The following is a 12,180-nucleotide window of genomic DNA, read 5'->3' as shown; positions in this document are numbered from 1 at the left end:
ATGATTAAAATTATTTTTTAAAGACTATAGACATAAACAAGAGAACAGGTGAATTTGCGGGGAGGCGGAGGAGAAACTAGAAAGCTTTTTCTACACTATATACTGACAGAGTTATCATACTGTCTTGCAAAAACACTTTTTCCAGGCTACTGATTAACATTAATGTTTAACTTACACTTCCCTGTCACTCATAAACGGTTTTAAATGAAAGTGCCTATATGTTCACAGATTAAGTATGCAACAACATATTAAGTATGTTTCCTAAATGAGAAGTGAAATATACACATCTCATATTTAAAGGAGATTTTATGTTAAAACTTGCTCCCTCTGTGGGATGAGGAGGAATGAAAATACCCAGCAAATTTATGTGTAAATGCGGAGGTTAAAATTCAAAGGGACCTTAAGAACAATGGGGTTCCCTCTTAGATTACAGTGAACTGATATAGACATTTGCTTGAGGAATTGTAAACATCTTCAAATATTGGTTTACTTACTGAACAAACTGTATTAAATACCTACTACATTATCAGGAGCTATGCTAGTCCAAATAAGATGCATCCTAAACAGCCCTTGTCCTCAAGGAACTCAGTCTAATCAGATGATGGTGGATATCTGTGCGCGCATGTGTGTGTGTGTGTGTGTGTGTGTGTGTGTGTGTGTGTGTGTGTGTGTTACTTGCTATACCAGCAGTAGGGAAAAACTTTTAAGGTCTCACTACTCAAAGCTGCAGACTGGCAGCATTTGAATGACCTGGGGGGCAACTGTAATCCCAGCCTTAACCCCCTGCACCTGCATTTTAACAAGATCTTCAGGAGACCTGGATGCTCATCAAGATTTGAGAAGTGATGAACTGTGGGGTTATGGAAGGAGCACTATCAGTCCCTTGGGAAGTGGTCAGAGGTCTTCAGACTATAGGGTTATAAGAACCTTTCAGGCTGAGAAAGGAGCAGGCTCAGGGTAAGAGGGCTTCTGGAAGAAAACTGGGCACTACGGGAGATATGGAGACAAGGCAGGAAATTAAAGATAGCTGAGGCCAGAGGCAAAAAGGCCAGGCTGACCTGCTAATTCTGGAGGAAGCCATAGGAAAATTTAAGCAGCGACGTGACAGGATCCAATTCTTATGTTTGGACGTAACTCTGGTGGCAGAGTGGAGGATGAAATGCAGTCCAGACGACGGAGCAGACGGGCTGTGTATTCCCTTAAATGAGCAGGACTCAATTTTGGACTAGAAAGGACATCTTGAGGACTTAGACGTGGAGGCGGGCACTGAATCCCGTTCAACCAGACAGACAGACAATGGGCTCCAGCTGCAGGCGGATACAGGAAGGTTCTTTCTTCTCAAAGCAGCATCACCTGGGAACTGTCAGAAATGCACATCCTCAGGGTCCCATCGCAGAGGTTCTGCGTCGGCAACTCTGGCGGGTGGGCAAACAACTCTAACTGAACGAGTTCCCTTTGAGAACCACTGCTCAGCCTGCCAAAAATCTTGTGGCAAATTGTATAGGCTTAGAATTGTCACAACTTGCTCCCTCTCTTAAAAAGAAAACAAAACAGCTCCGGGCTGAGCCAGGACCTATGAACCTATGAACCAGGAGGTCACCGTTTGATCCTGGGTCAGGGTACATGCCTGGGTTGCAGGCTCCATCCCCAGTGTGGGGGGCGCAGGAGGCAGCCAATCAATGATTCTCTCTCCACATCATGTTTCTCTCTCCCTCTCCTTTCCTCTCTGAAATCAATAAACATTTTTTTTTAAAAAAGGAAAGAAATGAAAACAAAAACATGATGAGTAATAAGAAATGAGTTTCCATGCTGAATGGTCAGAACAAAAGCCACTTACAATCTAGAATTTTAGATAATGCCCAGCAAAAAACCACACACAACGCCCCCCTCCCACACACACACACACACATACACTGACCATCCTGTCCAAAAGCCTCACATTTGGAGAATTAACAGTTTTGGGAGAGGTCGTGATGGTCTCAGTATCTTAAATTGAAATACGACCTAAAATAAAAGAATCAATCCAGTTTCAAATTCTTTGTTCCCTTTACTCCCCACAAAAACACCCTCAGAAAAAAAACGCTGGGATTCCTTCTGGCCGTGTGAAAACTGTGTTTCTGATGCAACCGCCCATAAAAAACAAAACAAAACAAAACAAAACACACAATCCCAAATTTAAAGCCCCAAAAAACGGAGCAGCGGGGTTGGCGCCATCACCCCAAGACCAGCCGACCGTTTCCCAGCTACACCCAGCGGACCGGCGGCCTCCTTTCCCGGGCTGTTCCCAAAGATAAATAAATCACTCCCTGTTTTTTTCCAGACCTGACATTAGCGGTGACTCAGAGCACTCGGTAAGGCCACAGTCGCCTCCGGAAGGAGGGAAAATGTGCAGATTTTTTTCCTTAGACGAGGGCCCAACGTGCCGGGCTGGGCCAATCAGGGGAGGATGGCGGGAATCGCACCAAAGTAGGTAAAATATGCGGTATGCGTGCCCCTCCGCCGCCGCCCGCGCCTCAGCTCCCGCCTGGCCTCGCGGCTCCTTCTCCCCAACCCCGCCTACCCGCCTCCCCTCCTCGTCCCCTCCTAGGCCCCACCCCAGCGGCGGCGCACACCTGGCCAGGTAGCCACTTCCTTGTAAGGCCAACAGCTTCACAGTGGGCGGGGCGCCACGTGGCCCCGCCTCTTGGGGGGAGAAGGGCCACTGGCCCTGCAGGTGCCAGGCCAAGCTCCGCCTCCTCGTCCCCCGCAGAAGAGAGAGGGACCCATCCCCACTCCCCTCGGCCCGGAGCTGGTGAGGGGAACCCTAGTCAGACTTCTGGAAGGTCCGGAAGGTGAGGAAGACCCCTTCCGCGTGCAGTCCCGAAGGCCGCCCGGGCGGGGCGTTACCCGGCCTTCCGGTTGCGTAGCAACGGCGGGCAGCGCGTGACGTGCGCAGCCGTGTTTGGGCCCGCGGCGCGCTCACGCGCCCTCCCCCTGGTAGGCTCGCGCCCTGCGTCGCCACCTCGCTCGTTTGCTCGGCCCCGCTGCTGTGAGGACACTCGGCGCCCGCCGACTCCCTGCCCCGCGTCCCTGCGACCGCCTCGGCGAAGATGGTGAGTGGAAGAGAGCGCGAGGCGTGAGCTGACGCGGCGGGGGCGGCGCGGCTGCGGCGCCGCGGGGGTCGGGCTGAGGGGCGGACGCCGCCCCCCACCCTCCTTCCGCCCCGAAGGGACCCGCGTCCCTCAGCCGTCTCCCGCCGGGGCAGGGTCTTGGGCGTCTGTCGCCCGCGGACCCGCTGGGCCCCTCTGGGCCCCGAGTCCCGGAGCGGCTCCACGGCCGCTGCGTTGGTCGCAGCTGCTGCTTGGCCGCCGTCCCGGAGCGTCGCCTCGGAGGTTTCTCCGCCCTGGCCTCGGTACCGCCAGTTGGAGTCGAGTTCTCCCCGCCTCGGCGAGATCGACTGGGGGGTGGGGTTCGCCAACCCCGGGCGGGGGGCGTGGGAATCCGGAGCGGCCTTGTTCCGGGCACGTTCCCCGGAGCCCGGCACAGATGCGCCGGTCAGGTCTGTCCATCTCGGAAAGGAAAAATACGGCCTTTATTGAGCAGCCCTGGGGGGCGCAGTGATCCCTGAGCCTGACCCGGGCAGGTTAAGGACGGGTGGCCTTTAGCCGCTTTCTCGGCCGTGTCCGGCCGTCCGTCCGTCCGTCCGCTTCCTGCTGCGCCCTCCCTGTGCTCGTCAGGCTTGGCGGCGTTTGCTTTAACCCTCGCCGGCCCGACCTCGCCGGGTGCGGCTGGAAAATGCCTTTCACCTGTACACAGTGTGGCTGTGCTTCAGAACTCGGCATGCAAGGGGTGGGCATGATGCAGGCGTACGCATAAAAACAAATGAAAAAAAAACCAAACTTTTTTAAAGTCCGTAAAATTATCCCATTCTCTAAAACAGCGGTTCTCAACCTGTGGGTCGCGACCCCTTTGGCGATCGAACGACCCTTTCCCAGGGGTCGCCTAAGACCATCCTGCATATCAGATATTGACATTCCGATTCATAACAGTAGCAACATTACAGTTATGAAGTAGCAACGAAAATAATTTTATGGTTGGGTCACAACAGAAGGAACTGTATTTAAAGGGCCAGAAGCTTGAGAACCACTGCAAAAGTAAACATGCTCAGTAGGTGATGGACACTCTGCTTAATTTACATATTTCCCCGTCTAAACTGGAATTCCAGTGTGCCGTAAAACAGTGTTCTTAAGTAGTATTCTCAAGTGGAACATTTTGTCGTTTTCTTTAGCCTGCAGCACGCCATGACCATTTTTGGTCAGCGATTTGCAGGCAGAGGCTTACCACACTTCGCTAGAAATATTACAGTTTTTGCATCTGTCTGCGTGGAAGCAGTTGGTGCCAGCTTATTTGCATCCAAAATGTTTTCACGGAATAGTAGTTTTGGTTTTCTTAAGGTATTGCAACTTTCATGACTGCACACAGTCTCATTAGTGGAAGGAAATGAGATTAATCAGTAGTTTCTTGGTGACTGAGGATATGTATTGGGAATTTGATAGTGTTCAGTTTCTGATTCTTCTTTGGTTTAATTATGTAAATCATAAAGAGAATCAGCATTTAAGATTTTTAACCTCTTTAAGATTATACATACATGTACTAGTTCATACTAAAAGACCATTTTAACCTAAGGGTTTTGAGTGCTAGTACATCAGCTCTGACAAAAGTGCTATGAAACCTGCTTTAGGGTCTTCTAATTTGACATTCTATGTTTTTGAGTTGCTAGACTGCAAACTTTATTTTGTTTGAAAATAGGGCCAAGCATTTTAACGTTAGTTAAATAGTTAAACTTTAGTTAAAGCTTTACTTCCATATTTTTGTAATTCAAATAAAATGAAGAATCTGTTTTACTTACTGGTTCTTGGGGGAGGAGGAGAAACACAAATCAAGATGGGTGATTCCAAATACATTTCAAACTTCTTGGTGTAGAGAGGTTAAGAAAAGACTTTATATGGTGACAGGAGAAGATTTGACTTTACGGGGTGGGCACAAAGTGCAATATACAGATCTTGTAACAAACCCACACCTGAAATCTATATGTTCATGTTGACCAGTGTCACCCCAATAAATTTAATGAATTTAAAAAAAGAAGACCTTATAAGCTAGTCTTGTTTGGATGCTTGCAAAGAAAGTTGGTTACTCTTGTATGTAAGCCTCATGAGAATAGAGCATTTCCCTTCAGTCCAGCTACTATAGAATATTGTGAAGATGGAAAGTTCCTTTATTATCCCAGATTTTAGCATTTTACCTTGGTATTTTATCTTTTTTAGATTTGTTGTCTAGATACTGGGTTCAAATTTTTTAGTTTTTTAAGTTAAATTTTAACTGTTGATTGTTTTGTTCTACATTAACAAAATCACTTCCTGGTACTCACCAAGTATTCCAGAAGCACTTTGGAGTAAAGCAATTTGAAAACAACTCAAAAGATAAACCCAGGGCACTTTACCATGAAATTTCATGTTTTCAAAGTCTCACTTTACAGTGCCGAAAAAAGAAAAAAAAGATGCCTACCCTCCACATGAACCACATCTACACACTCCAAACAAAACTTTGGCGTATATGTGCTGGGATTTGCTAGTTTCCTCATTTAAAGATTGATTACCAGCCCAACCACCAAATTATTTGGGTTATCTGCTCAGTAGTTCTTGTGTTGGGTATGGATTGAGACATAACATAGACTTTCCTAGCTTCTCTTGTAACTGATAGTGTGTTCATTTGCAGTATAACTACATTGCTTTCTCTGAAGTAAGAGTGTAGTGTTGCCCCTGAAACAGAGTAAAGGTCTATATGATAATCTAATTCGTAACTTTATTCTAATCAGAATGCTGCTCTACCAAACCGAATTAATTGGCTCAGACTGAATTACAAATGTATTGTACCACTTGATGATTAGCAAAACCACTTTTATTTATAACAACCTATTGGAATAGGTTGGGCATGTGTTAATGTGCCTACTTAACATATCAGAAAACTAATGGATTGACTTGTGTGACCACTTCTGACTCCACATCAAATTTTAAAAATAATTTAAAAATTAATTTAGAAACATCTTAAGTGGAAAACTACATAGAACAACAAGTTCCTTTGAAAAAAAGATTAACTTTTTGCCGAATTTCAGGTTATGCTACCATTACATTTACGTATGCATCTTCTAATCCCAGAAATAACCAACCACTCCAGTGTCAAAGATATAATGCACCAGCCAATTAAGGAAATGATTTCTTTTTTAGGCTATTGCAATTGGGAGGACATCAATTAGTGAGGAACATCTCAAAAAAAAGGGGGAGGGAATGGGGACCTGGGGCCAGGGAGTCTTAAGGGCAGAATCCTTTTGTTACTTGTTCCCAGAACACACAGTAATGGGAGTGGATTTCTTAACTGGTACTGCTTTCCAGGAGCACAGGGCTCAGGTAAAATTCAACATAGTCACCTGAAATTAATGTATTTCATTCTCATTGGCATTTCCATACTTCCAGCTATATATGTATGTATCTGCAGAAGTATATGCTTATTGCCTTGATTTTTTTATATGTATATGTTTTGATTTTGATACATATGCTTTGTGCATCCTTTTGCAACTTAAAATTAAACTTGGTCAGTTTTAGGGGGTGGGATGGATTTTAATTTTAGTTGTGGCTCTGGTTCTTTATTTTAACAGCTGAATACTTTCTATTTTATGACTATACTAGGGGCCCAGTGCACAAATCTGTGCACCTTGAAAGGAACTGTGGGCGGTGAGGCTCTGGTAGGCACAGGGGTGGGTCTCGGCCCATCCTCCGCATTCCCACCCGCCTCTCCCACTGCAGCCTTTGGTCCCCTGTCTGCTGGCAGCCCCGTCACACCAGCTGATGGCATAGAATGATTGGGGCTGGCGCCAGCAGCGAGTGCAAGCAGGGCCGGCGCTGGCAGTGGGTGCAAGTGGGGCCATGGGAGCAAAGAATTTTCAGTAACCACCAGAGGCTCGCCCCAATGATAGCAACTGGCGCCCCACCTTGGTCTGGCGCCCCCGCTCACCTGCTCCAACATCCTGTGCGGCCATGTTCTGCGCACGCTCCCGGTGGTCAGCGCATGTCATAGCGACCGGTTGTTTGGTTTTTCTGCCGTTCAGTCTATTTGCATATTAGCCTTTTATTATATAGGATTAAGTTTATCCATTGCCCTATTGATGGATATTTGCCCAACTTTTTGCCCTTTTATCTTTTTTTTTTTTGCAATATATTGTTTCCATTTTTTTCCAAGTATATTTTTATTGATTTCAGAGAAGAAGAGAGAGATAGAAACATCAATGATGAGAAAGAATCATTGATTGGCTGTCCCCTGGATGCCCCTCCCTGGGGATCAAGCCCTGGGCCTGTGCCCTGACCAGGAATCAAACCGTGACTCCCTGGATCATAGGTTGATACTCAATCACTGAGCCATGCTTGCCAGGCTCCATTTTTATATATTACTATATATTGATTCTCTAGCCCAGGGGTGGGCAAACTTTTTGACTCGAGGGCCACAATGGGTTCTTAAACTGGACCGGAGGGCCGGAACAAAAGCATGGATGGAGTGTTTGTGTGAACTAATATAAATTCAAAGTAAACATCATTACATAAAAGGGTACGGTCTTTTTTTTTTTTTTTTTTAGTTTTATTCATTTCAACCGGATCCGGCCCGCAGGCCGTAGTTTGCCCACAGCTGCTCTAGTCCTAGTGAATATCTTCTTGATTTATATCCAGAAGTAGAAGCCCTGGTTTGGAGACCATGCATATGTATTTTTTTAATCTGCCATCAGAGGTTCTAGTTTGCATCCATCCAATCATCTACATTTAGGAGCCTGTTTCTCCATTTCTTTTCACTACTTGCTATTATGAGACTTACAACCTTTGCCAGTCTGATGGGTGTGAAATGTTTTCTCATTCTTTAATTTATATTTCTCTGATTAGTAGGAGTTGAGTATCTTTTCATTGCAGCTTAATTTTTGCTTGCATGCTCATCGGTGAACTTGACATTGTGTAAAACCTCGTCATATCTTCATCTAAGCTAATTTGTGGAGCCATCAAGTGAACCCAGACTTAAAATCAACAAGAAAGTGACTGTCAAGACCAGAACCACATACATACAGAGGACTAATATTCTTCTCCTCTGGCACCTAGGTTTTTGCAAGCCTCAAGCTAAGTAAGGAAAGTTTAGTACTCTCTCTTAATTCTAGATACCTGCCATTGTTGGGTCCTAGTAGTAGCAGAATGCAGTGATCCACGATAGAGTTCCATTTTTGCCAAGGGCCATGGATGTTAACATCCTTTGCTTTATACTTACACCTTTCTTTTTTCTAGGCAGTTAATCTAGCAAAATGTTAAAAACAAATAACAACAAAACCCTACAAGGGATATATGGGAACTCTCTGTACTTTCTGCTCAATTTTACTGTGAACCTAAAAGGTCTCTGGAAAATAGTCTATTGAAAAAACACAGACAAAACAAAAATAACTGTGACTATTTTTTATAAATAGAATTGGTTTGAATCAAAATGGTCTTTAACTTGGTATACAGGAAGACTCCAAACATTTGTGTTTTTATAATAAATAACTATTTTCTTTCAGTAATAATTAAGATACTTTGAGATGAACACCATAGTTGAAGTTTGAAAAGGTCTTGAAACTCTTGAAAAACTAGATTTAATATATATATGCATTGGTGGTTTTTTTATTTTTTTGTTTTGTTTTTAGTTTTGAAGGATTACCATTTTTATTTATTACTTTTTCTTTTCTACATTTATCCATTTTAAAATTAGCATTTGAACTTTGGAGATGAACAGTGAGAGCACAGGGAAATCAGACCATAGATGAATTGTTCTTTGATTTTTATGTAACCAAAGAAAACTTCATCTAGCCTAGGAGTATATGCATTGTTTTTATCTACAGAACAATTCTCTAGTCTCTGAATAATTAGGCCTAGTCTTTTTACTCTATAGCAGTGGTTCTCAACCTTCTGGCCCTTTAAATACAGTTCCTCATGTTGTGACCCAACCATAAAATTATTTTCGTTGCTACTTCATAACTGTAATGTTGCTGCTGTTATGAATCGTAATGTAAATATCTGATATGCAGGATGGTCTTAGGCGACCCCTGTGAAAGGGTCATTCGATCGCCAAAGGGGTGGCGACCCACAGGTTGAGAACCGCTGCTCTACAGGCATGCTTCTTTTATTGTGGTTTGCTTTATTGCACTTAACATATGTTGAGTTTTTTTACAAATTGAAGGCAAGAACCCTCACCAGCAAAACAATTATGGCTGGCTTTCTTGTGATACTCACTTTATTGCAGTGGTCTGGAACCCAACCCCCAATATCTCTGAAGTATGCCTGTACTGTTTGATATTTGCATATCTAAACCACAAAACAGGTAGAAGATTGTTACTGAAGTATCTTTAACTTCCTTCCCTTGTAGCATAATAATGCCTTTCTAGATTGTCCATGAAAGCCATACCCAAAGATTTATACCTAATACTTCAGAAATATTTTAATCCCTGCTTTTCTTCTGTCCCTACCTCCTTGCCTTGATGTTAGAAGTGACTTTTCACTTGAAATTGCGCTTCTAAAAGCTATCTCCTGTTCATTTTGCTTGAAATTCTACATTGGGAGAAGTATAGAAAAATAAACATCAGATTGGTTCATGTTAGTAATACTTTGACAAACTTGTTACATTCATCATCGTGAAGTCTTCTGTACAAGGACTTCCATAAAGTTGAGTAGTTTTTAGTCTAGTGATACTTAATTTTTGAAGATAATTCTTTCAGTAGCTGACATTGTAATGCTTATGTGGTTTGCTTTGGTATATTAAAAATCAGGGTTTTTTTCTAAAATATATTTATTGATTTTTTTACAGAGAGGAAGGGAAAGAGATAGAGAGCTAGAAACATCGATGAGAGAGAAACACCGATCAGCTGCCTCCTGCGCACTCCCCACTGGGTATGTGCCCGCAACCAAAGTACACGCCCTTGACCGGAATCGAACCTGGGATCCTTGAGTCCGCAGGCCAACGCTCTATCCACTGAGCCAAACCGGTCAGGGCTTAAAAATCAGTTTTTATGTAGATCTTTAAAAAAGCAATTGACTTAAGTAAAAATGCAATTAAAATTCTTAAAATTCACATTTTAATCTGTAGTTGAAGGTATGAAAAAGCTGATAGTTTGGCTTTTTTTTTTTTTTTTTAATGTGGGGAGTATCAAAGAACTCCATTTTGTTGCATCAGGGCTCAGGATGAGCATTTAAAAGTTGGACACTTCAGTGCATACTGTAGCAAGAAACCTACATTTAAAATGAGTCTGTCACTGTATTTGTACTTTTGGAGCATATTGAAGGAAGACTGTTTACTCCTTTCAGCATTTTTGCTTACTTTATAGGATGTTACTCCCATTCGAGTTATCACAGAAAAGAAAGATTAATTTCTGACCCATATTTTTATCTTGACTTGCTTTCAGAAAATCGCCAACTTTAAATGTAATTAGTATTTACTTCAGAGTGGTTTCACATGACATGTTTTTTTTACGTTGGTAGTATTTCCATGTAGTAATAGAGCTAAAACTAAAGCATAGGCAAATACTGGTAAGACTCCTTCAACTTGCTAGGGCACAATCTTTTAAGGCAATTGTTGAAGCTCTAGAGCCCTGAGGAACTCTCAAATCATTGAAATCTTGTTTTAAGAATGTTGTAACTAATCTTTTGACCATTGTTGTCGAACAGAAATAAAATATGAGTTACATAAGTATTACTTAAAAATTTATTAAATTTATTGGGGTAACAGTTAATAAAAGTATATAAATTTCAAGTGTACATTTCTATAATATATCATCTGTATATTGCATTGTGTTCATCACCCAAAGTACATATGTACTTTTAAATTTTCTAATAGCCCCATTGTAAAAGTAAAGAGAAAAGGTGAAATTTATTTAACTCAATATATCTGAAATAAGTCAACATTTAATCTATATAAAAATTAACGAGACATTTTACATTCCTTTTTCATACAAGTTTGAAATCAGTATATATTTTACACCTCCAGTACATCAATTCAAATGTTCAATTTTCATAAGAAATATTTGATATATATTTAGATTTAAATTTTACTGTTGAAAAAGTAGATTCACACACATAAGTTGCTCTGGGCATACTTATAAGTTTTCCAGTAATGGAATTGATAAGTTTTAAAATTTTTAAGTAAATTAAAGTGAATTACAATAAAAAAATGCAGCTCTTCAATCACACTAGCCACTTATAATGGGACTCACTAAACCACAAGTGGCTAGTGGTCACCTTGATGGACTATCCTCAGACTTTGCGAATTAGCCTATTTGTAAAGGGAAGTTAGTATGTATACCAACACTGGTGTTAATTCTCTGCATTTTTGCACATCTCTAAGAAACAGTGCTAAGATAGAATATGAATTCCTTTTATGGCACTTCCTAAGATGTTTTGTGAAACTAGACTGTTAGACTCCTTAGGGGGGGGGGTTGTATGTATTTTTCCCCCTTTCTTACCATGGGCTGGCTGGCTTGCTTATTTATTTATTTATTTATTTATTTATTTATTTATTTATTTATTTAAAAAATCTTTATTGTTGAGAGTATTACAGATGTCACCCCTTTTTTCCCCATTGCCCCCCTCCACCCAGTTCCAGCCTCACCCCAAGTCTTCACCACCCTATTGTCTGTGTCCATAGGTAATGCATATCCTGCTGTTAAGTCATTTGGTCGTCCCTCACTAACCCCCCTTGCCGGCCTGGTCGCCCCATGCAGCCTGCTGTTCAGTCGTCTGTCCAGTTGTTTCGGTCATGACTCCCCTGTCTTTTTATATGTTAGGATTGATTTTAGAGAGGAAGGGAGAGAGAGATAGAAACATCAATGATGAGAGAGAATCACTGATCGGCTGCCTCCTGCACACTCTACACTGGGGATGGAGCCTGCAACCCGGGCATGTGTCCTGACAGGAATTGAACCATGACCTCCTGGTTCATAGGTTGATGGTTCAACCACTGAGCCATGACGGCTGGGCTATTTTGATTTTTAGATTCAATTGTTGATATATATTTATTGCCATTTTATTCATATTTTTTAATCTTTTTAAAAAATTATTATTACTAACTGCTTTTCTCCTGGTGCTCTTAAGA

General features: G+C 42.4%; 2 protein-coding genes across 4 annotated transcripts in view; one reads left to right on the top strand and one right to left on the bottom strand.

The window, feature by feature from the left end:
* BFSP1 (beaded filament structural protein 1) overlaps nucleotides 1-2,510 on the bottom strand; it is a 65,557-nt gene extending 63,047 nt beyond the window's left edge. Inside the window, exons 1-2 of one of the 2 annotated variants that reach the window (XM_081096974.1) lie at nucleotides 2,323-2,510; nucleotides 1,059-1,360 (exon numbers count right to left, since the gene is read on the bottom strand). In XM_081096974.1, coding sequence (XP_080953100.1) covers nucleotides 1,059-1,081 — 23 coding nt within the window. In that variant the 5' untranslated portion in view covers nucleotides 1,082-1,360; nucleotides 2,323-2,510. Of the gene's footprint in view, nucleotides 1-1,058; nucleotides 2,038-2,322 lie in introns of those variants that run through there. The other variant, XM_081096975.1, reaches the window with a different exon arrangement.
* Nucleotides 2,511-2,685: 175 nt separating this feature from the next.
* The window catches only part of DSTN (destrin, actin depolymerizing factor), a 45,923-nt gene continuing 36,428 nt past the window's right edge, over nucleotides 2,686-12,180 (top strand). Inside the window, exon 1 of one of the 2 annotated variants that reach the window (XM_081096976.1) lies at nucleotides 2,686-3,092. In XM_081096976.1, the coding sequence (XP_080953102.1) occupies nucleotides 3,090-3,092 (3 nt within the window). In that variant the 5' untranslated portion in view covers nucleotides 2,686-3,089. Of the gene's footprint in view, nucleotides 3,093-10,019; nucleotides 10,079-12,180 lie in introns of those variants that run through there. The other variant, XM_081096977.1, reaches the window with a different exon arrangement.

Source organism: Myotis nattereri, assembly GCF_964212035.1.
Source record: "Myotis nattereri genome assembly, chromosome: 8".
NCBI lineage: Eukaryota > Metazoa > Chordata > Mammalia > Chiroptera > Vespertilionidae > Myotis > Myotis nattereri.
The sequence above is the reverse complement of the archived record's forward strand: the minus strand, read 5'-3'. Positions and strand labels throughout refer to the sequence as shown.